The following is a 20,566-nucleotide window of genomic DNA, read 5'->3' on the forward strand; positions in this document are numbered from 1 at the left end:
ATCTCAGCATGCTTCGAAAATTACAGCACAGAAATCATTCAAAATTTTAGTCTGGAACTGGCGGCAATCACAAAATTTGTACTTTCGTAAATACCTGGTTTTCGGAACGCCAAGACGGTCAGGCCAAAATGAATTCCTGCTGCTGTAGATCGCATAGCGATCGCACGAACCCGATGGCCTGTCTTCCTCAGTTTCCACGTCTGCAGCGTGTCCAAAGTTGTCGGCCATTTTTGGAGGGACGAAAGGCAGCCAGCTGTTGTGTTTCGGGCGAGAGGCGATGGGGTCAGAGAAACGGTTGTATGATCCAGGTGCTGGCCAAGATGGTCAATAAGTCGTCCAGTACGGTCTGCCAATTTCTACACCAATTGACACTGCAGGTCTTTGCGAGAATTCTATATCCTTTGATGTTAGGCTGGAATACGCTGAAGGTACCGTTTGTTATACCCGACATCTGTGAGCTATACTACGGGATATTCGACGAATGTGGTAACATAAGGGGTTCCATACCAACAAGGACGTTGCTCATCCTCATATCCATGATCCAGTATTTTCTCAATCTACCGAAGAGATGTGGACAAAATAGCGCTTGTTCGGGATGCAGAAGCCAGACGGATGATTTGAGGAACATTCACAGTCCCGGTTATTGTGGCAAAAATGCCATGACGCCATTCTCGGGACGGGGGATTACGGAAAAAGGACCATCGAAGGGAAGTGATGTGTGGGCGGGACTTAAGCGATTGGGATACGAAAGACGTGGCGATCTAGATAGTTATCCCTCGGATGAGTCTATACCATATGGCTATGCACCCCATCGATGTCCTTGCCAGGCCGGAAGTCCCAGAATCCAGAGATCCGGAATTTTGAACCCGTATGCAAATAGGCCTGGGGCCATGAGATCGTTGGTCTGCGCAGAGGAACTGGAAAGTTCCATGTTAGATTCCGACTATAATCAGCAAATTCCAATGGCACCCATTTCACCAAAAGCAGCTCAAATTATTCACATTAATCACATCTCGAATCTATATGCTGCAGTCGTACAAAACCAACATACAAGACAATTATTTGCTGATGGAAGGCCACCAAGGCCGCGGGTAAGACCCTGTACTGAGAACCAAAACAGATTCTCCGGTGGTTTCATGATGCCCGAACCATATTTCAATGGTATGCCATGGAGTTGGCTGCACAGAGATCCTCAGAGAATGATACGTCTACCAAGTGGTGGTCTTCCTTTGGAAATACCGCGTTACAGACGACAACCTTTGGATGAAGAGTACCACAGTTTTAAAAGTAAATATGAACACTTGAGCAGACGGGATAACCCCTTCAAAGGAAGTAGTCTATTGCCTTTAGACACTTACCCATCTGAGAATAGATTTAACCAAGGAAATAGGTTGCAATCTATAAGTTGGGAGAAAAAAATACTGGATCATCAAAATCAGCCTACAAAAAATATTTCCAATAATCTAATAATCCCAATTAAACAACAAAGAAAACTTGAGTGGGAGCAGCTCTTTATAAAAAGAATTAATGATGCAAAGAAAACTAAGGGAACTTTTGATTTCTGGAATGAGATGATAGAGAGAAATAAGTTCAAAGCATTTCAGCAAGCAATAAAGGACACCAAACCAGTATTCCCTTCAAAAGAGATTGGGTATTCTCAATCAAGGAAAGATAGTGCCCACATTATAACGAAGAGAAGCAATAATTCCTTGCGATCGGCGAGGCAAAACCAAAAGAAATTGGAAATCGAAAAACCTGAAATTTCGAAAAGGTCAAATAATAATCGAACTCATGTTTCAGCACAACATCGAGTGAAACAACTTTGTAGTAGCCAAGAAAAGCAGACTTTAAAAAATCAAATTCAACAAGATACCTATAAAATTAAATCTGTAAATAACACTCCGCATTTGGCAAAGAATGAAATAATTCCTCAACCAAAATATCCTGATCCCGAAGATTATAGAAAAGAACGGGCTAGAAATCTAAAATTTAATAGAAAAACTGCCGGAGAATCCGTAATGCTAATAAAGCCTGCAAAAAGTATCATAAAGAAGCCTAAAGAGACTCAGTTAAAGGACGTAAGCCAGGATGAGTTGGAAAGTTTAAAGAAACAATTAGAGATGAATACAAATAATAAAAGGGTACGATTTAGTGTACCCACACCTTACAGCAATGAAAGAGTGATGCCAGCAGAAAAATATGTTCTTCTTGAAGCTGGAGATCAGATACCTAAGCACTTCAGTAAGCTTCATAGTCAAGATAAAAGTGCTACAAAAAGTGTATTTAGCCGAAGATCGGGAAAGTCACCGGAACGAGGTTTTAGGAAAAAACGATTGCATTCAGAAGATGGTACCGAACTGCCCACATATAGTAAACGAGCAGCGATGGGTTCTCAAAATAAATATTATGGAAATACCAAAGCAAAGCCAAACAAACCACACGGTAAAAGTTGTAAAATCATGCCCAAAGTATTGTATTCCAGAGAGGAAACACTGAAGAAATTGAGTTATTTGTTATGATTGCAGCGTTATTTAATATATATATATCTATCGGATTGATGTTATATCCAATATTCACCTGAATAATCTAAAATCCATATGGTATATATTTGTTACTAAGCTTAACCCGAGATTGTATAGAGATACCACGCCTGACCGCCTATTAAATTTTCGTTTGAAAAGTGTACTTGTTTAACTGAAACTATTCAAACTCTCGCCTAGTTTATGAGCAAAAAGGTAAATATTCCCTAGCATTGATTAAAAGCCGCAACACTGCAGCACACTTGTGGTAAAGTTGGTTTCGCTTTTCCGCATTTCATTTGGGCCTAGAACATCGATAATGATAACGATGATGATGCGGCCAAATGCCTGGCCGCTGAAAAGGATTTCCTTTAAACCATGCTACTAATCGAAACTTACCTTATTCCTCTAGAGTTGAGTTGGCTGAAAATCTCGAGTGTTCTTGTGTTTTGAGGCATTCAGCTTTCAGTTCGTTTTGGTTGCTTTTACTGTACTTTGGGGGCCATAACGTCTACCACCCCCTTAATTTCTGTTATATATGTATGCGTGTACTGAAGAGCTGAAGGCCTTGAGCCAAAAGGCAAATGTTTTGTGGGAAGAGCGCAATTTTCCGCTAAAGCCGAGAATCGTATTGGTAACAAGTGCCTCTCACTTTATTGGCCCCTGGGTGGGCCTATCAAATTTGGCTGTTTGAGTAGCCGGGTTTTAGGAACAAACCGATTAGATATTCATGCGAGATTTTAGTAACAGGACAGCCCTACTGCTCTGCATAAATTTTAAATAAATTGTACAAAATTAGCAGCTGGAATATGGTTTACAGAGTGAGTAACTCAGCTTAATTGGAAAATTGGTGTACATAATTTGTGGGTTCACTTTAATAACTATATAGCAAGAAAAAAGATGTGAAAGGAATACTTTGAATTTAATTTATGCTAAAGAACCAATATAAACCAGCTGCAGTACCAAATTTCATCATCATAGCTCCGCCGGAGGCCAAGTTCCTTGAGGTTACCCAACCACCGCCCACAAATGTTTCACCCGGAAATTCCCTTCTACTATGTCCACTTTTCACGCATTCTCTTGTATCCAAAGTCTTTGGCTCTTGCTCACTCTGTCGCCATGGTGCTTATCAGTCTGATGTGACTGTGATGATAATAATTCAGAGTCAAATATCTCGCGACGTCTAGTGGCCAAGTCATGATTTATGGTATTCCATTCGAGACTTAAACAATACGATAATTATTTATTAGAATGGGGAGACCCTTCTGCAAATCCCATCAGTACTTTGCGAGCGCAGCGGCAAGTACACAAATATGTGTGTATATAAATAATAAGTTTTTGTTTGGCTGCAATGACTTTGCCCAGTTACTGAATCCCGGGGCCCCTCATGCGGCAATTTATAATGTTGAGTGCCAAGCAGTTGGGAGGGATCCTCTGCGTATATACATATATGTATGTATATGCGTATATTTCGCTATAAACGATAGAATTCATACATACATATGTATTATATATATAGGGAGTACCGAGAGTAGACAGACAAGAGTCGCCCTGACAAAACCAGTTGGAAATGGCCTGGCAAACGGAATTTATTGCAATGGAGTGCTGAAAACTAAATCATCATCTTCCAACCAGATCCAGTCGCAGGGTTATCCCGATCCAGATGGGGGGGGGGGGGTCACCAGAACAATTGATACACTCTCCCCCAGCTCATTTAATATTTATGCGCATTTAGCGCCGGGCACTTTTTCCATGCGAAAATGCCATTTTTGTTGGGCAATAGTTTGCAGTTGGCCCATGCGTAAGTATGCGCAAAATAAATACATTTTTTATCTTCATTTTATTATTTTTGGCTCTGCTGGTAGGCATAAATTATGCGCAATATTTAACGCCTTTGAAACGAAAAAAAAAATAAATGAAGAGAAAAAAAAATGAGATTCAGAAGAAAAACTCTGCAGAAACCTTAAGCAGGCATCTATAAAATAAAAGTAAATTGGTTGTCCGGCTTTGGTTTGCCCAACATCCGTATCCGGGGCATTTTGTTTTCCCACTTTTTTTTTCTCTCTCTTATTTTCCTTTTTTCTCCTCTATATTATATATGTGTATGTATATTTTCTGTGCGTTTTTCTTTCGCTCGTGTCGAGTCGTTCAAGCTGTGGCATAATTTTTACGCATTTCCTCGGACCCCAAGGCAAAAGTGTTGATAAAAAAAAAGAAGAAAAAATGTATAATACGAACAGGGGCGCTAGAGCAGGGTGGGCGTGGCGGCACACGCATATACTTCCTGCTTGAACTACTACAAAAAATAAATAATAAAGAAAAATGCTGGAGCCGGGCAAAAAGTTAAACAATTCATGGTCGAAGCTTTATGCTTTATACGCAAAACTTTGCTCTTTGATTTCGGATGTCAAAGCATCTCCATCTCCACTCTTCTCGCTCGACTTTTGTGTTTGCGAAAGAACGCTTATCTATGCCGGCAGCCAAGCCGCACATAAGCGAACTAGAATTTTTTTTTTTTTTTTTTGGAACATGCCCTTATGAATCAAAGACGCTCTGCTGATCAATTTGGTTAACAAACTTAAAAAAATGCAGTTTGTACAATGGAAAGTTCTTAAATTTATTTACTAAAGTGGCCTATTGCTCTTTAGGAGTACAGGAATATAACTCAAATTTTATCTATTAATATTTAGTTAATTGTGCTAAAATATTTTTGCAATTTTATTTTATATAAAAGTGAGGGTAACTCTCAATTCGTCCACTAGCCACTTTGATAGATCGCACATTTTTGCTTGTTTTATGTTTATTTGTTTGGGGCCGCGTCGTTTGCCAAAAACCAAGGCTGTCTGTCTATATAGCTGCGATGTCCCTGCCGCTGCTTTTCGCCCCTTTTCGGGGGGGGGGGGGGGGGGTTCTCCACTTTCTTGCCATCCCTCTCTGCCCGGCAGAAGCTATCTCTTTCGCCTCAGTGCAAGCTCGTTTTGTGTGAGGCCAAAATCCACTTAAATCGATAAAAACTATCAAATCTGTGCGGGGCGTGTGCCTTAGTTGTCGGTTATATTTTTTTCGTTCAATTTTTTTTTTTTTTTTTGCTTCTTCCTTCTCCGGCGGAGTCTGAAGCCGGAGCTTCGTCACTCATACGCCATGTGCGGCGTCTCCAGCGTCGTCGCCACTCATTTTTCGCCCATGTTGCGTATGTTGTCAAGTCCCTTCCGTTTGGTGCCGCTCACTGAAACAGTGTTTGTTTTTCTCTCTGTGTGTATGTGTGTGTGTGTGTGTTAGCCTTTTTTCTTGGCATCGGCCATCGAAATTGTGCTCAGCATTATTGTTGTTGCCGTTGGCATGTCCGTTTTGGCATGGTCTTGGCCCAAACTCATTGTTTGGGGGAATCCCATACCCGTTCCCCGTTTAGTTTGATTCTGCTCTTCTTATATTTTTATTTTTATTTTTTTTTTGTTTTTTTTTCGGGGTGGTTCGGTTAGGCAGCAGCAGCATTTCCGCTCTTTTCCGCTGTTGTCAAGCAGCTAACACACACCATCGCACATGTGTGTGAGTTTATAGGCGCCGGCATTTGAGCAAATTTACTCCCCAAAACGAAGCCCACCACCCAAGAAACCAAATGAGATATGTGTGCCCGCCTCAAAACTATAATGCTAAATGACAAAATATGACAAATTACAATAAAAAAAAAAATAAGAAAAGGAGGAAAGAAGCTCGACAAAACATGAATGTTTTATATGCATATTCGTTCTACGAATTTTTTGACATTTGTCATGGAAATCTTTCCATTCCGCTGATTCATCTTTTGTCTGGCCAATTTTGCGGCCACCTCACATGACAGCCAGTTGGGCCTCCACTTGTGGAGGCGTACTTCCCGAAAAGCCTGCATTAATACAAATATCACGCACTCGTAAGTGCTCCTTTTATAGGCATTGCGTGCCGAGATTTTACAATGGCTGTGAAAATAAAGAAACACTCGAATAAAGATCAACAATAATCGGAGCTAATCATAGTGCAATTATGTGTGCCTCGAAGTGGTCTACTTGTTTTCGGTGGTCAGATTAAAAAAGACACAAAATATTATTAAAAAATATTCTATATTTCAAACAGAAACAGAATGCTTTCCACGCTTAGCTACACTAAATACCTTTCACTTTAAGGTAGCGTGCTTTTATTTCATTTTATCATTTGCAACCCAAAAAGTGAAAAAACATCTAGATTTTATTTGTTTGGCACACATTTCCAATTATTTTCTATATACAAAGTTTCCATCAACTTTTTAGTATGTCAACTGCAGTCAAATTTAAATCAATTTTCATGACTTTACAAAAAGCAATTAAAGTTTTCAATTTGCCAAAATGAAAAAAAAACGTAACAAAATCAATCCAATATTTAAAGCTATATTAAGAAAAGCACAAAAACTTGATAGTATTATCACAAATTATTAACTTTCAGCAATAAAAAAAAAACGAAAAATCTTTGACCAAAGTTTGCTGCGGAAAAAAAGGTAAAGTGAAGGGTTGGTGGGGCAAGCCCCCTTTTGACAAAAAGTAGATCTGGTTATAATTGGGGGAAAAACCTCACGCCAAGCAAAGTTTCCAATTAGAGAGCGAGTGGATGAACAATTTTTGTTTTTATTTCGTTGTCGCTCGTTGGAAAAAGCCAAGCTTGAAGTTTTCCCCAGTTTCGGTTTTAGTTATTTCATATATGTATGTATATTTCCCAGTGTTTATGGGGCTGTTTTTTAATATACGTGTTTGGCCAAAGCAATTTGCTCACATGCTGCAAACTGGTGCGCACAAACAAAACCCGAACTTTATAAACTAATTAACTCAACCGTCGAATACAAGTGTGACGCCCCTTTTAGCCCACCTTTCACTCCCTGAGTTTCGATTAAATTTTTGTTTAGGTATTTTTGCCGCACTTATTTTATTTATTTTGTTTTTTTTTGTTCGGCACAGTGCTCTTTCCTCGTAGCTCAACAATCGGAAAATTGCTGCAGCAATTTCTGTGCGCTCCATAAATATTTCTCGAACATTTTTTGGGGTCTCCTCTGCTGGCTTTTTTGTTTTTTTTTTTTGTTTCGTTTTGTTGTGTACCTCCCCATTGCAGCGATTGTCGTTCGCCATATGCAACTAGCAATTTCGGATATTTCCCACAATCTCCTAAAATCACACAGAGCCAGACATGGATGCACCTCAAGGCATTTGTTGTCGTTGGAGATTTGCAAACAGATTGAAAATTGATTAAGTTGCTGATGAAATAGAACCGAGACCGGTTATTCGACTAAGGGGATTATTTAGCAAAGTGCAGGGAAAATTGGTTGCGAATATTATCAATAAATACGCAAATAAATTGAACAATTTGAAAGTTAATAGAGCTGTGTGGATAACATTATCATCATCGATGATTTGGTACCAATCGTTTCGTGTATCTTTTATAACAAACCACGTCCATTTCAAGCTTCCTTATTAACTATTTGGTGTATCTTTCAGTTCGTTTTATTTTTGGGCAGCTCCAAAAATTTCTTTATTGGTGTGCTGAAAATTTTTTTAATTTTTAAACTCCCTTTTTTTATTAATCGTATTTTCCTCATGCTGCTAATTACATGCTTCACAGCTTGCCCACAATTAGTTTGGCCTTTTTGTTTGCAGTTTTAATTTTTCACTCCAACAAACTACAATTGCAAAATTACAAAATTTTATATATACTATAACGAAGGCGGAATGGAAATTTCAACCAATTAGTGAGAGGAGAAGGGAAAAAGGAAAAACAGTTGCAGTTAAGGAATGCAATTATCAAAAAGGCCAAAACCAGCAGGGCCATATCAGAAGGCGAGCATAGTCGTCCGCACAGAAACTATGAAAATGCAAATGTGCTCGTCGTGCCATCTCTTTCTGCCCATGTGGCCCCATCTCTTTCTCCGCACAGTGTGCGGCACAATGATTGCTGCATTTATGAGATAAGTTTTTACTGTCGACAACAATAAAATTACATTTTAGAGTTTATGGCCTTCGTCGCCGAGTCGCTTCTGTCGCCAAACTTCAATAAATTCTAATAATTTATTTCATTACCGAAGTGTGTGCGCATGTGTGTGTGTGTGTGTGTGGCTGCAACTACTGTAAGTGTTATTTCTGCTGCATTTAAATTGTATGGAATGCCAAAAAATGAGAGCACACACAGACAATAGGGCCATAAAAATGCGGCTTCCCTTTTGTATGATTGTTAGAAAAAAATATATATTTATTTCTCCACGGAAATACAGCTATTAAATGACTTAATCAATGCTACGAAATAAAATAAATATACTTTATATTTTAAAAAGTTTGTTAGCATAGCGAGCTTATTTTAAGAACGCAGCTTCATTTTTGTTTGGCTAAACTGCAACGCCTGATTCTACTTCATATACAAAACAGCATTTAGATTACAAATGCGTATCTTTTCGGCGTTATTTTCAGAATTTTGTTTAGTTTTGTATTTTCCCCCGTTAGTTTTCATAACAAATTGATTATCATTACGGTCAAAACGTATTTATCCGGCCCGCATATGATGGTTGAAATATTTGCATTTCGAGCATTGTCATAATGCGATGCCTGCACCCGCATCAAAATTGCTTGGTGAATCCAAGGGCGTTCATTTAGTCATTTGTGTGGCTTAACATGCCCCTTCGACACCGAGCGAGCCACGCCCACCGAACAACGCCCCGCGTGCTAGTTAGTTATCGGGAAATTGAAAAACCGCATTGCATGTGTGTCTGTCTATCTCCACCAGTATTTTCCTTTGCCTGGTGGATTTCCCCGCCAATCGCACTCAGTTTTCGGATTATTTTGGCATGCCACTGGGCGTGTTAAACATGCATTTTCTGATATACCATACCATTGTAGATGCAAACAGATATCCTTGGCACTCGGCGAACATTTTAATTAGTGGGGTCCTTCAACCCTGACTAATGGACATGGGGCGTATGTACGAGTATGTACGAGGACGGGCAAATAGCCATGCAATCGGTTAGTTAAAATGTGGCTGTGGTGTGGCTTTAAAGTTTCTGCTGAACTGCAGAAGATATTTAAAGAAAAGTGCTTTGTTTTTCAACTACAATACAAAGATTTTTCTTGACAAATCTGCATCTATTCCCAAATGTGAGTCATCATCAACCTGCTCACATGCCACACAGCGCCTCAGCAATAATAAAAAAAAGAAGCTTTCCTTATGCAATAGTAGCAGTAATTAGCCGCCAACGCTGCCACAAATTGTAGTTGCATTGTTTTTATTACGCCGCCTTATGCAACTGCAGATACTCGTCTAGCAAAAAAAAAAAGTACAGCAGTGAAAAATGCAAACAATAACCAGAAATGCCAAAAAAATCATTAACATAGTGTGTGTGTGTGTGTGTGTCTGTAATTAAACGAAGAAGCTGGCCAATACAACAGGTTGTTCGGTTGTTGGTGGCCAATTTGTTGCCTATAGTAAAATCTTGTCTTTTTTTTTCGGGTTTTATTTTTTTGTAAGCTAGTCGGGAAATTGTGGAGGTATTTGGTGGGAGACTTATGCAATTAAGTGGTGCTGCAGCATGTGAGACATGTTGCATGTTGCAGGTGGCATTTTGCCGGTTGTTTGGCTGGCCTGAATTGAGGTTTTTTGAACCAGAAACCATTCTAAACGGAACCGATAACCAGTCGTTGAGCTTGGCCAGGGGAAAATGTGCCACGACATAAAACGCACCAAAGCATTTTCCGCATTTCGCCTCCCATTTTGCCCCTTGGAGAATTTTCCAGACACGACGCACTCGAGCGCAGAAAAAGAAAGAAAGCTGTGAAATGGCCGCCATTGACTGCAGTTTTCCTCACTCCCCTCTCTAGACATTTTTCCATGTCTTGGCGGCTCTCGCCAACTTGGCCAACTTGTCTATTAACGGTAACTAGGTAAATGTTAGAAATTACCGTTAGAAAAATTGCCTCTGCTCCATTACTATTTGCACACAAAGTAAGCCATTTGTTAAGCGGCTACACCAACGCCAACTAGAGAAAAGCCAAGAAGAATCGGAGGGGTGGGGGAAGAATTACTTTGTCTTTTGGCTTCCGTGAGTGGGAAAGTGTTGAGTTGGCCAAAAGGAGAAGCCCTGAAATATTTAGCACTTCCACTAACTCAATCCGCAATCTGTCGAGCACGAAAAATGCTAATTTCGTTTACTTTTTAAGCAAAACTGAACTTGGCAAAGACTCATTAAAGGTAATTGTTATTCGTTGCAGTCGGAAGAAAGTTAGACCGATGGCTCTTTCAATATGGCTACTTTTTTTGGTCAGGCCTAATATTCGTTAATTAAAGAAAGCATTGTATGTAATTAAATTTCCCTAAAATGACCAATTTTCCAGCTGCGTCAAGCATTCTGACATCCTCTTGAGTGACTTGATTGCCACATCACGACATTCCGCTGCTCAATAATTCATTAGACATTTGGCACCTTCCGCAGCGGCGGATCTGACGACACGTTCAGGATTCCGTTGACAACTCGGATTGGGAAGTGGGCGGAATGGGTGCTGGCGGTGGCGGTGGGATGGCTTGGTTGGGGGGGGGGGGACAGGTGCTCCTCCGATACTCCAACAAATGGCCTCATCAAGACGCTCAACGTGTCGCAAATGCGTTGCCGTTGAGTGGCCTCGACGCGCCCACCCACAGCTCCACCACCCACTATCCAGGTACCACCTACTGACAAAATAAAAACCCGGGGGCAAGTTTTCACTCAGTAACCACCTGAAGCCGGTCTAGACACTTTTGACACAAATGCGGCGGGTGTTAAGAAAAAAAGTCTACGAATGTCTCCTCTTCATCTGTCTGCCATTAAATATAGCGGAAAAAAAACCAAAGGAAAACAAACACAAAAAAAAACCAGAAAGAAGCACATTGCTAAGCTGCGTAGATTTCCGCGTGGTGTCCTCCGTCTCGGTTCACTCTGTCCCGCCCGCTCACCTGAGCTCACCTGGCTGTCTGCCGGCGACGTCAACGGCAGCGCTGGAGGTGCGTGTCTCATTGTCTCTGGCACACTACGAAAAACGCTAGAAATTCCAAGTAAATAAAAAAATATTTTAAAGTTTTACTTAAATCTAAAATATGATAAAATCTTCAAGAATGAATTTAGATTTTTTCAATATTAATTATTTCCAAAAAGCAAACCATACATGCGATTTGATCAGGAAAACAACAACTTTGTTGAACGTTTTGTTTCTACCGGTATTTATTATTACAAAAAAAAATATTGTAGTTTAATATTGGCCAAATTTATATTAATTTTCTCCGGAATAAGCGTAGCGATGTTAATCTTCACATGCGAAGAATAATTTCATGTTAAATGTGAATTTAACCATCACCAATTGAATTAACATTTGACATTCTTTGTGCCCGTGTAGGTGGGTGTGTGCAGAGGTGTGAACTGCGGCAGGTGAGGGTCTTCGGTGGCACAGAGAAGGGGAGAGGAGCGAGTGAGTGAGCTAGAGAGAGAGAGAGAGAGGGCAAGACCGAGGTCTCCGGGAGTACTTGAGACAGGTACGAGAGTGCATATTGAGACAGGTGACAACAGTCGCACTTCATTCACTCTGTTGTTGTGACTGCAGCGCCCCCCATCCTCAAGCCCCAACCACCAATCCCCCACCCCCCTCGCCGAATGCTACTTCTTGGCCAGGTTCTTCTTGTGGCACTTCTTCTTCTTCTTCATCATCTTGGCCCAAAGCATTATGCAGCGGGAACAGCAACTGTTTGGTGGTAATTGCTGGCGGTGCAGACGCACTAAATCAATTAGAATGCAACCCACGCAAAGCATTTGCAATGGAAATTCCTAAGCGCAAACAGATTGTTCTACTTCTGGCCCACGATAATGTCTGGCAAGTTGCTGGTGGGGCTGTGTAAAACTTGGTAACTCCATTCAGATTGCCATCTTCAGCTGGAGTGCTTTTCTGAAGTATCTTTAAGCAGTTAGCATGAATTGTAAGGAATCCGCCTGCATTGTGGGAAACATAGTTGCCAGCTTATAAATCATTGGCAATTAAAACTTTACCACATTTGAATGTACGAGAGCACTAAAGAAAATTAATCATGGAATGTTTTATTTTCGAAGCTAATTTTATAAGAACATAATACTGTTTTCAGAGAGTTCAAAGTTTTTATTACTCCAAAAACCTTTCATATCTCTCCACTTCAATATCATTTGCATTTTGTGATCGAAGTTGGAATTTTTATGGAGTGCATTTCTTTCACTTTTCAAGTGCTTCACACATTTTTGGACGATGATGCGGAAACTCAGTGCTCCCCGAAATGGAAATGATTTTGTCAGTTGGGTTCAGTTCACTGAACCCTACCTTTTTCACTCCTCAAATATGCAACACCCAACACCTTTGTCAAAAAAAAAAAAAAAACGACGTTTGGTCAGTTGTTGGTGGAAGGTGCGATAAATGCGGACAGACGTAGCGAGCGAAAGGGCCAAAAAGAAACCCATTAAAGTAAAGCTGCATTAACAGCTAAATGAAAACACCCAACAACAAAGCGCAGGCATCAAATTTCTTTACAGACAGAAAAAATGCGGGTGCGACGAACAGACATACACAGACACGTTGAATGGAGATGGAGAAAGTGGGCACTGAGGCAAAAGGGATTCAAAATTTTAAAGCAAATTTTAAAAAAATTTCCATACTTTATTTCAAAACTGTGCACTTTTCCAAACCACTACGATTTTGCTATCTAAACATATGTAAATCTTATTGGAAAACATTTTTTTAAGCTATTATAAATATTAAAGTGTATGAAAGGTATGTATTTGTTTTCAGTGTATTAAAGAGAGCGGGGGAATGTCAAATCGAACGATTAAGACACGCTTACGTTTTAATTTTGCCGTTGTTGTTTTGTTCTGCAGTTTCGTCTTTCTGTTTTGTGTTTCCCCCCACATTTTTTTTCCCCCTTTTTGTTATTTGCGGGGTTTCATTTAAGTGCCCGCTGCTGTACTGTGGCTGTTATTTTTGTTGTTGTTTTTATTAGCTAGTTTTCACTCTTATCTGCGTCGCTATTCTATGTTTTTATTGTATTTTTTTCTATGAATGCATGTGGGTGGTGTTTCCCCAGCAATCAACCCCCTGAATTTCCCTCCCCATCGAACATTCATTGTAGCTCTGTGTTTGTGCCTTTTGTGAAAATATTTCAATTATTTGTCAAATTGACACAATGCGCAATTCTGGTTACAATTCGCAATTGTTTGGCTGAGCAACGAAAACAACAATTGCCGTAGGCCTGGGATGCTGTCAGCAATTTGGAGAGATAATTTCAATTGGATTTAGTCCCAGTACTAGATTCATGGAAAATATTATCTATGACCAGCATCTTTCATCTTATCGTTGATGTTCCTGGAAATGCTGCGTGGAACGGAAGTCTTTCGTCATTGATCTTTAATTCGTAAACATTCGGTTCTACGTACGTGAATTAAAAATCAGAACACATGTGTTGACATTTCGTGTGTGGTTTCTGCTTATTTGGCCTAGAGATATGAAAGAGTTCACTGCAAATCAGATACTTTTCAAATCGTTTTCCAAATTAAAGTTTAGTACTGTGTACTGCTCTTTCTCGCGCTTATGTAAATCAGAATCTACAAATTCTTAAATGAGAAACACTCTAATATTGATATGTATTTACTTTATCGACAATACAACATTATCAGCTGTAGGCGCTTAAATGAAATAGACATCAGCTTACTGTAATTTTCCCCATTCCCGAATTCTTCGAAGACAGAGTAGTTGAATTCTTGGAATTTCTTCTGATAACCTTGGGCGAGGGCCAGTGGGTGGGTGGATTGTTTTGTCTCCGCTCTTATCGCAGCAAAGAAATGATAACGTTATTGGATTGGTAACAAAGCGACAAAGGCGCTACGCTCCGCCTGTGTGCAACTATTAATTTAAGACAAACACTGTGTTCCTTTTGCAGATAGACAAAGTAGCGCATAATAATTAAACTGAAAACATGCTAAAAGTGGCCTAAATCACAGAAACGGGGCAGACAGAGTTCGGAAAACGGAATACCATGGTGCGACTGAATGTTGCAGAGCAACACAGCAGCAGCAACAACAACGGCAACATAAGCAACAGCAGCATAAGCAACACCAACGGAACAATAATAACTAGCAACAATAATGCGGGTGGCAGTTGCTCCTCGACAACCTCATCAACGACCAGTTTGAATAGCAATCCGGCCTCGCCCGCCTGCACTATGGTGATGTTGCCGGCACCGCAGCAACACTTGTTGGTGCAGCAGCAGCAGCAGCAGCAGCAGCAGCAGCAGCAACAGCAGCAGCCGCAGCAACCACCGCCACAGTTGCAGCAGCAACATGGCCCGCAGCAACAGCAGCAACAGCAGCAGCAGCAACACTCTCCCTCGGATGGCGGTTCATCGAATTGCTCGCTGCCGGCATCGCCGCCTTTGCTGCAGCAAACCGCAACTCCGCCGCAGGGCGCCCAGATTGTGCCGCCCGTGTGCGCGCTGCACCACCCACAACAGCAGCTGGCCTTGATGGCGGCCATGCAGCACCACCACCACCTGCCGCCGCCCCATGCCCTGCACCACGCCCCACTGCCGCCACCGCCCCCGAATCTACCGCCACCCCACGAAAATGGCCACGGCGGCGGTGGGTCCGGCGTGGCGGTTGGTGGTGGTGGCATTTCGCCCAACGGCGGCGGTGGCTCCTCCGCCAGCAGCGTGAGCAGCCTGTCCAGCGGCAGTGGCGGTTCCGGAGGTCAGGTGAACGGTCTGAGTAACGGTACGAATGGCATTGCGCCATTGCCGCCGGGTCAGCTGTATATCCAGTATCCGGGCGAGTTCTATCCGCCGGAATACTACATCGCACCGCATCCGCACGAGGGCATCTGTCCGCAGCATCCGCACCACCCACACCCGCACCACCACCAGCCCATGTGCGCCATGTCCACGGAATACGGTGAGTCCACAGATTAAGCCTTTAAATGTAGGATGTGGGAATTTAGTTAAAATTGTGAAATCAGAAAAAACATATTGGTCATTTTAAATGCCTTAAATCGTTTGTGCATTTAGTATTCAGCATTTCATATGGGAATTTTTCATAATTCACTGTAAAATGCAACTGTGCTTAATAGAAATAAAATATCCCCTAAGACTGTGAAACAGTCTTGGTGCAGCTAATTACAGCTGAAGTAATCCCCTGGCTAAGTATCTCAATTCGTCAAAAGATATTTCGCTAAGCCTTCGCCACGATGATGCAGTTGTCGAGCTCTTAAGCTGCCAAAAAAACTTGGTAAGCGACAAACAAACAAAAATGGACGAAAAGATGGGAGTGCTCCGCCCTAATGCTAAAAATAGACGAAAGCCATATTTAGCTTACCCATCCATTCCATCCCAACCCATCCCAACCCATCAACCCACCAAAAGCAGTCCACTTCACCTCCCACTGGCAGTAAGCTGTATACATTTGGCATTTAAATCTGCTGAGGAGCAAACCTCAACCTCAAACCACCGCCCCATCCGTCCGCAAAGTCAACAAGTAAACTTTGCATTTGATTTATCTCCCCGACATGGAATGCGTCCTCCACTCCTCCTCCCAGGCTAGAATGACCCTTTTGGAAGCCCAGCTCCGCATACGCCAGTCATTTAATATCATCAGGCAACAAATTAGCTCTAAATCGCCTTTTTTTTCCACTGCTCCCAGTGACTGCACTCGGTACCATTTGAATTTCCATAACAACAGCAACAAAACGGCATCCAGAGCGAAAAATATATATACATATATATTAATAGATATGGCATCCAGTTTCAGATTCGACAGCGACTTAAGTTCCAGTTCGCGTTCTTAGTACATACGTTCTTAATACATACAATGTATGTCTATTTAGCATAAGAAGTAAGAAACATACGTAAAATACAGGGTGTCTAGGAATTTATAAAGATATTTATATTTATTTAGAATTTATAAGATATCACAATGAACACCCTATACGCATAGCTTGGCGATATAACAAGCAATTCACATTTGTGATTTGGCATTAGCATGATTATTTCGAAACACCCACACAAACTGAAATGGACACATAGAAAAAAGCCAGTCGAACTGGAACTTAACTGACCAAGCCGAACGAACTGACCGACAATCCCATCCAGAGATATACGCACAGAAATAGAACAGAATTGTGTCACTCGAGAAGAAATCAGATGTGGACAAACTGATGGAGTGTGTGTTGGCAAAATATATAATTGAATTTGATCAGGTTTTGCACGCAACCCAAAAACCTCGATAACCAACATTTTCAATTTATCAATGTCATTAACCTTAATTGTGGTTTTTGCTGCGCGGGAGGGGGGGTGAAACAAAGAGCAGCCATTGATCGACTCGGCGTAAGTCGAGACAAGACTTCAGTTTTGGTATCTTTTTGATTGTTTTTTGGCGCATCTTCTAATTCGATTCCCCCTCCCCCTCCCCTCCTCCGTAACGACACCGTCTTACACTAGACACAGCAAGCATGCTGTGTGTGTTCTCCATGTGCTAATTGAATTTGCATGTGAGGCTGGCAGTTATTCACACCCACATCCACCCAGCATTACCTCCTCTTAAACCCACTAAAGACTACCCGCCGCCCATGGAACTTTGTCACTTAGTTTGATGTCAACATTGAAGACCCGGTAGAAAGTGCCATGGAGACGGGAGTATTCTCTGCTCTAAGTTGCACATAATTTACGATTAAGGGGGAAGTGTAAATGGCTTTTCTACCTCCACATTCTGTCGCTCCCCCTCCCCCTCTTCTTGCCCCTTATCTAAGCCCCTGTTTTCCTCCTTTTAGCTTCCTTTGCTCATTTGGCAAGAACGCCTGCACTGGGGGGAAATAATTGCCACCTATAATGAAAACAGAAAATCATAATTTAAGACGTTTACCTTGCACTGACAGAACTATTTTGTAACTGACAAAGTAAAGGTATAATTAACTTTCAAGTAAAAGTTCGGAAAATCAAAAGTTTTGCAAAATAATATATCACATAATAGCTAAATAAGTTCAAATGTTTTAACAGATCTTAATCATAGGAATATTCTAATTTAGCCATTATAATTATAATTTATATGTGCTCCATTGTGTTGCAAATATTAAAAAAAAAACACGAAATCTATGAGATTCAGAAAATTCACTGCTTAAATTGAATATTTTGTACAGTGATTTCCCCGACAGCTTTGCCTTTACCCTCAGCTCCAATCGACTTTGGCCCGGCCTGATTGTTGTTAATCGAATAAACTTGCAGAGGAAATGGGCTCTGAGTGCGTGCTGGGCCTGAGACTTGGGCAGACTCCCCCCCAAGTCCCCAAGTCCCAACCCCCTACCCCTTCCCACCCCCACCAACCCAAAGAACCTACTTCTCGTAGTGCGCCCTGTGAGTTCTAATGGAATTTGCGCCCGGGTCGACGGCAACTTTACTATATTGATATGGATGCTGAGCATGTTATAATTATAAGAATGCTGAGCAGGCTCTTGTTTCTGCTTCCCAGTTCCTTCAACTTGTGGTGCAAAAAATATTTAGCTAAATGGGGTAGAGATATGTTAGTATTTCTGGTGTATATTCCGAAGAAGTGGGTGGCCACTGGCCAATGGGTCACCCCGCATGGTGTTGATTGCCGAGTCCGAGTCTCTAATCAACATAATTTCTATTATTTTATATGCCCACACCCTAGATTTTTATGCGGTCAGCCCTAATAAGCGCGGAACAAATGAAAAGTAGAAGGAAAAAAAAAATGGAAGGGAATTGGAATTGGAATTGAAGGCTGATAAAAGGGCATGTAGCTGAAGGCCATCGTTTGAAGAATCTTGAATCTAGAACGACTTGTTTTGGATGCGATCTTCGGAATGTTGCTCAAATAAGTTGAGATATATATTATTAGATTGTAAAATAGAACGCAAATTGTTGTAAACAGCAATCAAATATATTATTTCTGTACATATAGAAATATAAAATTCAAGTATTCAAATCTAATAATTTCAATTGGATTTATAGATTATATCCCATTGGATTTAGTGAAGCTGATACATTTTCTCCAACCCCTTATTTAGTCGTATTAAAACACATGTTTTGAGGTCATTAACAAATAATGTTCCCATAAATACATAAATACAAGAAAAGCAAACATCTTCGATATTAAGTACACTCAGTCAATGAACCTACGAGAAAGACATATGTGAAACTAGAGAGCAAATAAGAGAAAAACGGGCAATGATGGGAAATCTAAGTGTTACATCAACACTTGTCCACAGATCGAAATCCCTGAGAGCAAACAGGAATGTCTGGGTGGGAAAGTCAGGGTGGAAAGTCATGAGGGAGCGAGCAAACCAATATCTGGCCATTATACATAGTATAGTATCCCGCTGGCACCCATTTTTCGGTTAATCTCTTTGGTAATAATTTTTAATTAACCCGCACATCGAACGCCCTCGGCTTATTAAGAGTTATTATATTCTGAGAGGGGGCGAAGAAGGGGGCAAGCAAGCCATGCTGTGAACTCTGCACTTTGAACTTTTCGGCACTCTTCCGTCATTTAATGTTTGGCCGAAGCCAGCCCGAAAAATTAAACGAGCTGACAAATAATAATTCATCTTTCGTTCTTTCTTGCGAAATAGAGCCACAAGCTCTTCTTTACTGAAGTGACTGAAGTAACGAAGTAATTCGAGTCGAGACGCCACCTGCTTGTAAAAGCCAGAAGAAAACTGTGTCACAAAGTAATACAAATTAGGGGGGGGGGGGGGGGAAATGGGCGAGAAGGACAAAGGGACTTGTGCAAACACTGCTGATAGAATCCACAAATGATTGTTACTTATTATTCGCACATAAAACGTTTTTCCCAGGGTCTATCCAGACCCTCGCTACCCGTTTCGCTTTCCAACCCAACAATTGTTCAGTGAGGCATAAGCAAACATTTCCATTTTGCAAGTAAGGACATTGTCGAAGGTCCTGTGTCCCCTTTTGTGATGTCATATTACAAGCTCTTAGCTCTTCGCAGCGAATTCCTGTGGGTCGTAAAAAGAAAAGTGCATAAAATGTCTTGTCAGTGGCTGTCAAACTGTAGGCAGTCAGCCAGCCAGGCGACACAGGTATGTATATGTATATATATGTACATAGGTAGAAAACAGCTAAAAAGCATAGAGCTTTTCGAAATGCACGATATGTGGCGGTATCTATGGCAGCTGCTCTTAACCCCTTTCGCCTGCCTCAAAATCCACATAAACTTGTCCATTTTTACGAGCCGCTTTGGCGGCACAGATTTATTGGCTTCCTCGCTTCTGCTCGATTTTATTGTCGGTGGCCCACGGAATATAACCCCATTGCATTTGCATATATATACACCCCAAACGAGACTTCGCCTCGCTGACTTCGATGCTTCGATTTTATGCCAAATCCGAAGGTTAGCCAAAACTCGAAATTCAAACCGATAGTTTGGCCATCTCGCATCGAGTTTTATGCCTCACTTTCAAGTGGAGCATTATAGCGCACGAATCCCAGTTTCCGGCATTGGGGGAATCCAAATCCATCGCATTTGTCTTCAAGGGGAGTTTCCTTCGCGACGGACGGACTTAATGACAGCGACGACGATGCTGTCAAAAGTCTCCAATGACAAATTGCTTACGGCTTTGAAAAGTTTGGGCAGGATGAAAGGCGACATGAGGTTGCATAAATTTGTGGCTCGCCGCCCATAAGAGTATTCATATTTAAAGTTTTTGGCGATGAGCTCGAACTGTCAACGCCCCCCCCCCCCCCTCAACAATTGTCTTGGCGTCGTGACCCATATTTTTTAAACCAGCAACTCTATTTATTTTTGCGCCACCCTAGGAGCTTAATTAATTTTTGGTATCAGCAGAAGCAGAAACATTTGTTTGCATGCTAAACGAACGAGATGAAATCGGCATTTGTACAAGTACGGAGAACTTGAGCTGATGCATTTTCTCTACTATCAATGTCAGTATATCACCGCCTTAATGGGCTTTACCCGAATCCCCCCAGCGCCAACATCCGTCTGCCTG

At 41.3% G+C, this 20,566-nt stretch overlaps 2 protein-coding genes across 4 annotated transcripts in view; both read left to right on the top strand.

Moving 5' to 3' along the window:
- The window catches only part of mtgo (miles to go), a 118,203-nt gene that overhangs the window by 62,346 nt on the left and 35,291 nt on the right, over nt 1-20,566 (top strand). For 2 of the 3 annotated variants that reach the window (NM_001273575.1, NM_135957.5), the window contains exon 3: nt 14,475-15,480. The exons of the other annotated variant lie outside the window; for it this stretch is intronic. In NM_001273575.1, coding sequence (NP_001260504.1) covers nt 14,571-15,480 — 910 coding nt within the window. In that variant the 5' untranslated portion in view covers nt 14,475-14,570. The remainder of the gene's footprint in view (nt 1-14,474; nt 15,481-20,566) is intronic. 3 annotated transcript variants of the gene reach the window in all.
- CG4631 (uncharacterized protein) lies at nt 9-2,676 on the top strand. Its single transcript, NM_135955.3, has one exon. The coding sequence runs from the start codon at nt 129-131 to the stop codon at nt 2,517-2,519; it is 2,391 nt and encodes a 796-aa protein (NP_609799.1). The 5' UTR covers nt 9-128; the 3' UTR covers nt 2,520-2,676.

The sequence above is a fragment of the Drosophila melanogaster genome, chromosome 2L (assembly GCF_000001215.4).
Source record: "Drosophila melanogaster chromosome 2L".
Classification (NCBI taxonomy): domain Eukaryota; kingdom Metazoa; phylum Arthropoda; class Insecta; order Diptera; family Drosophilidae; genus Drosophila; species Drosophila melanogaster.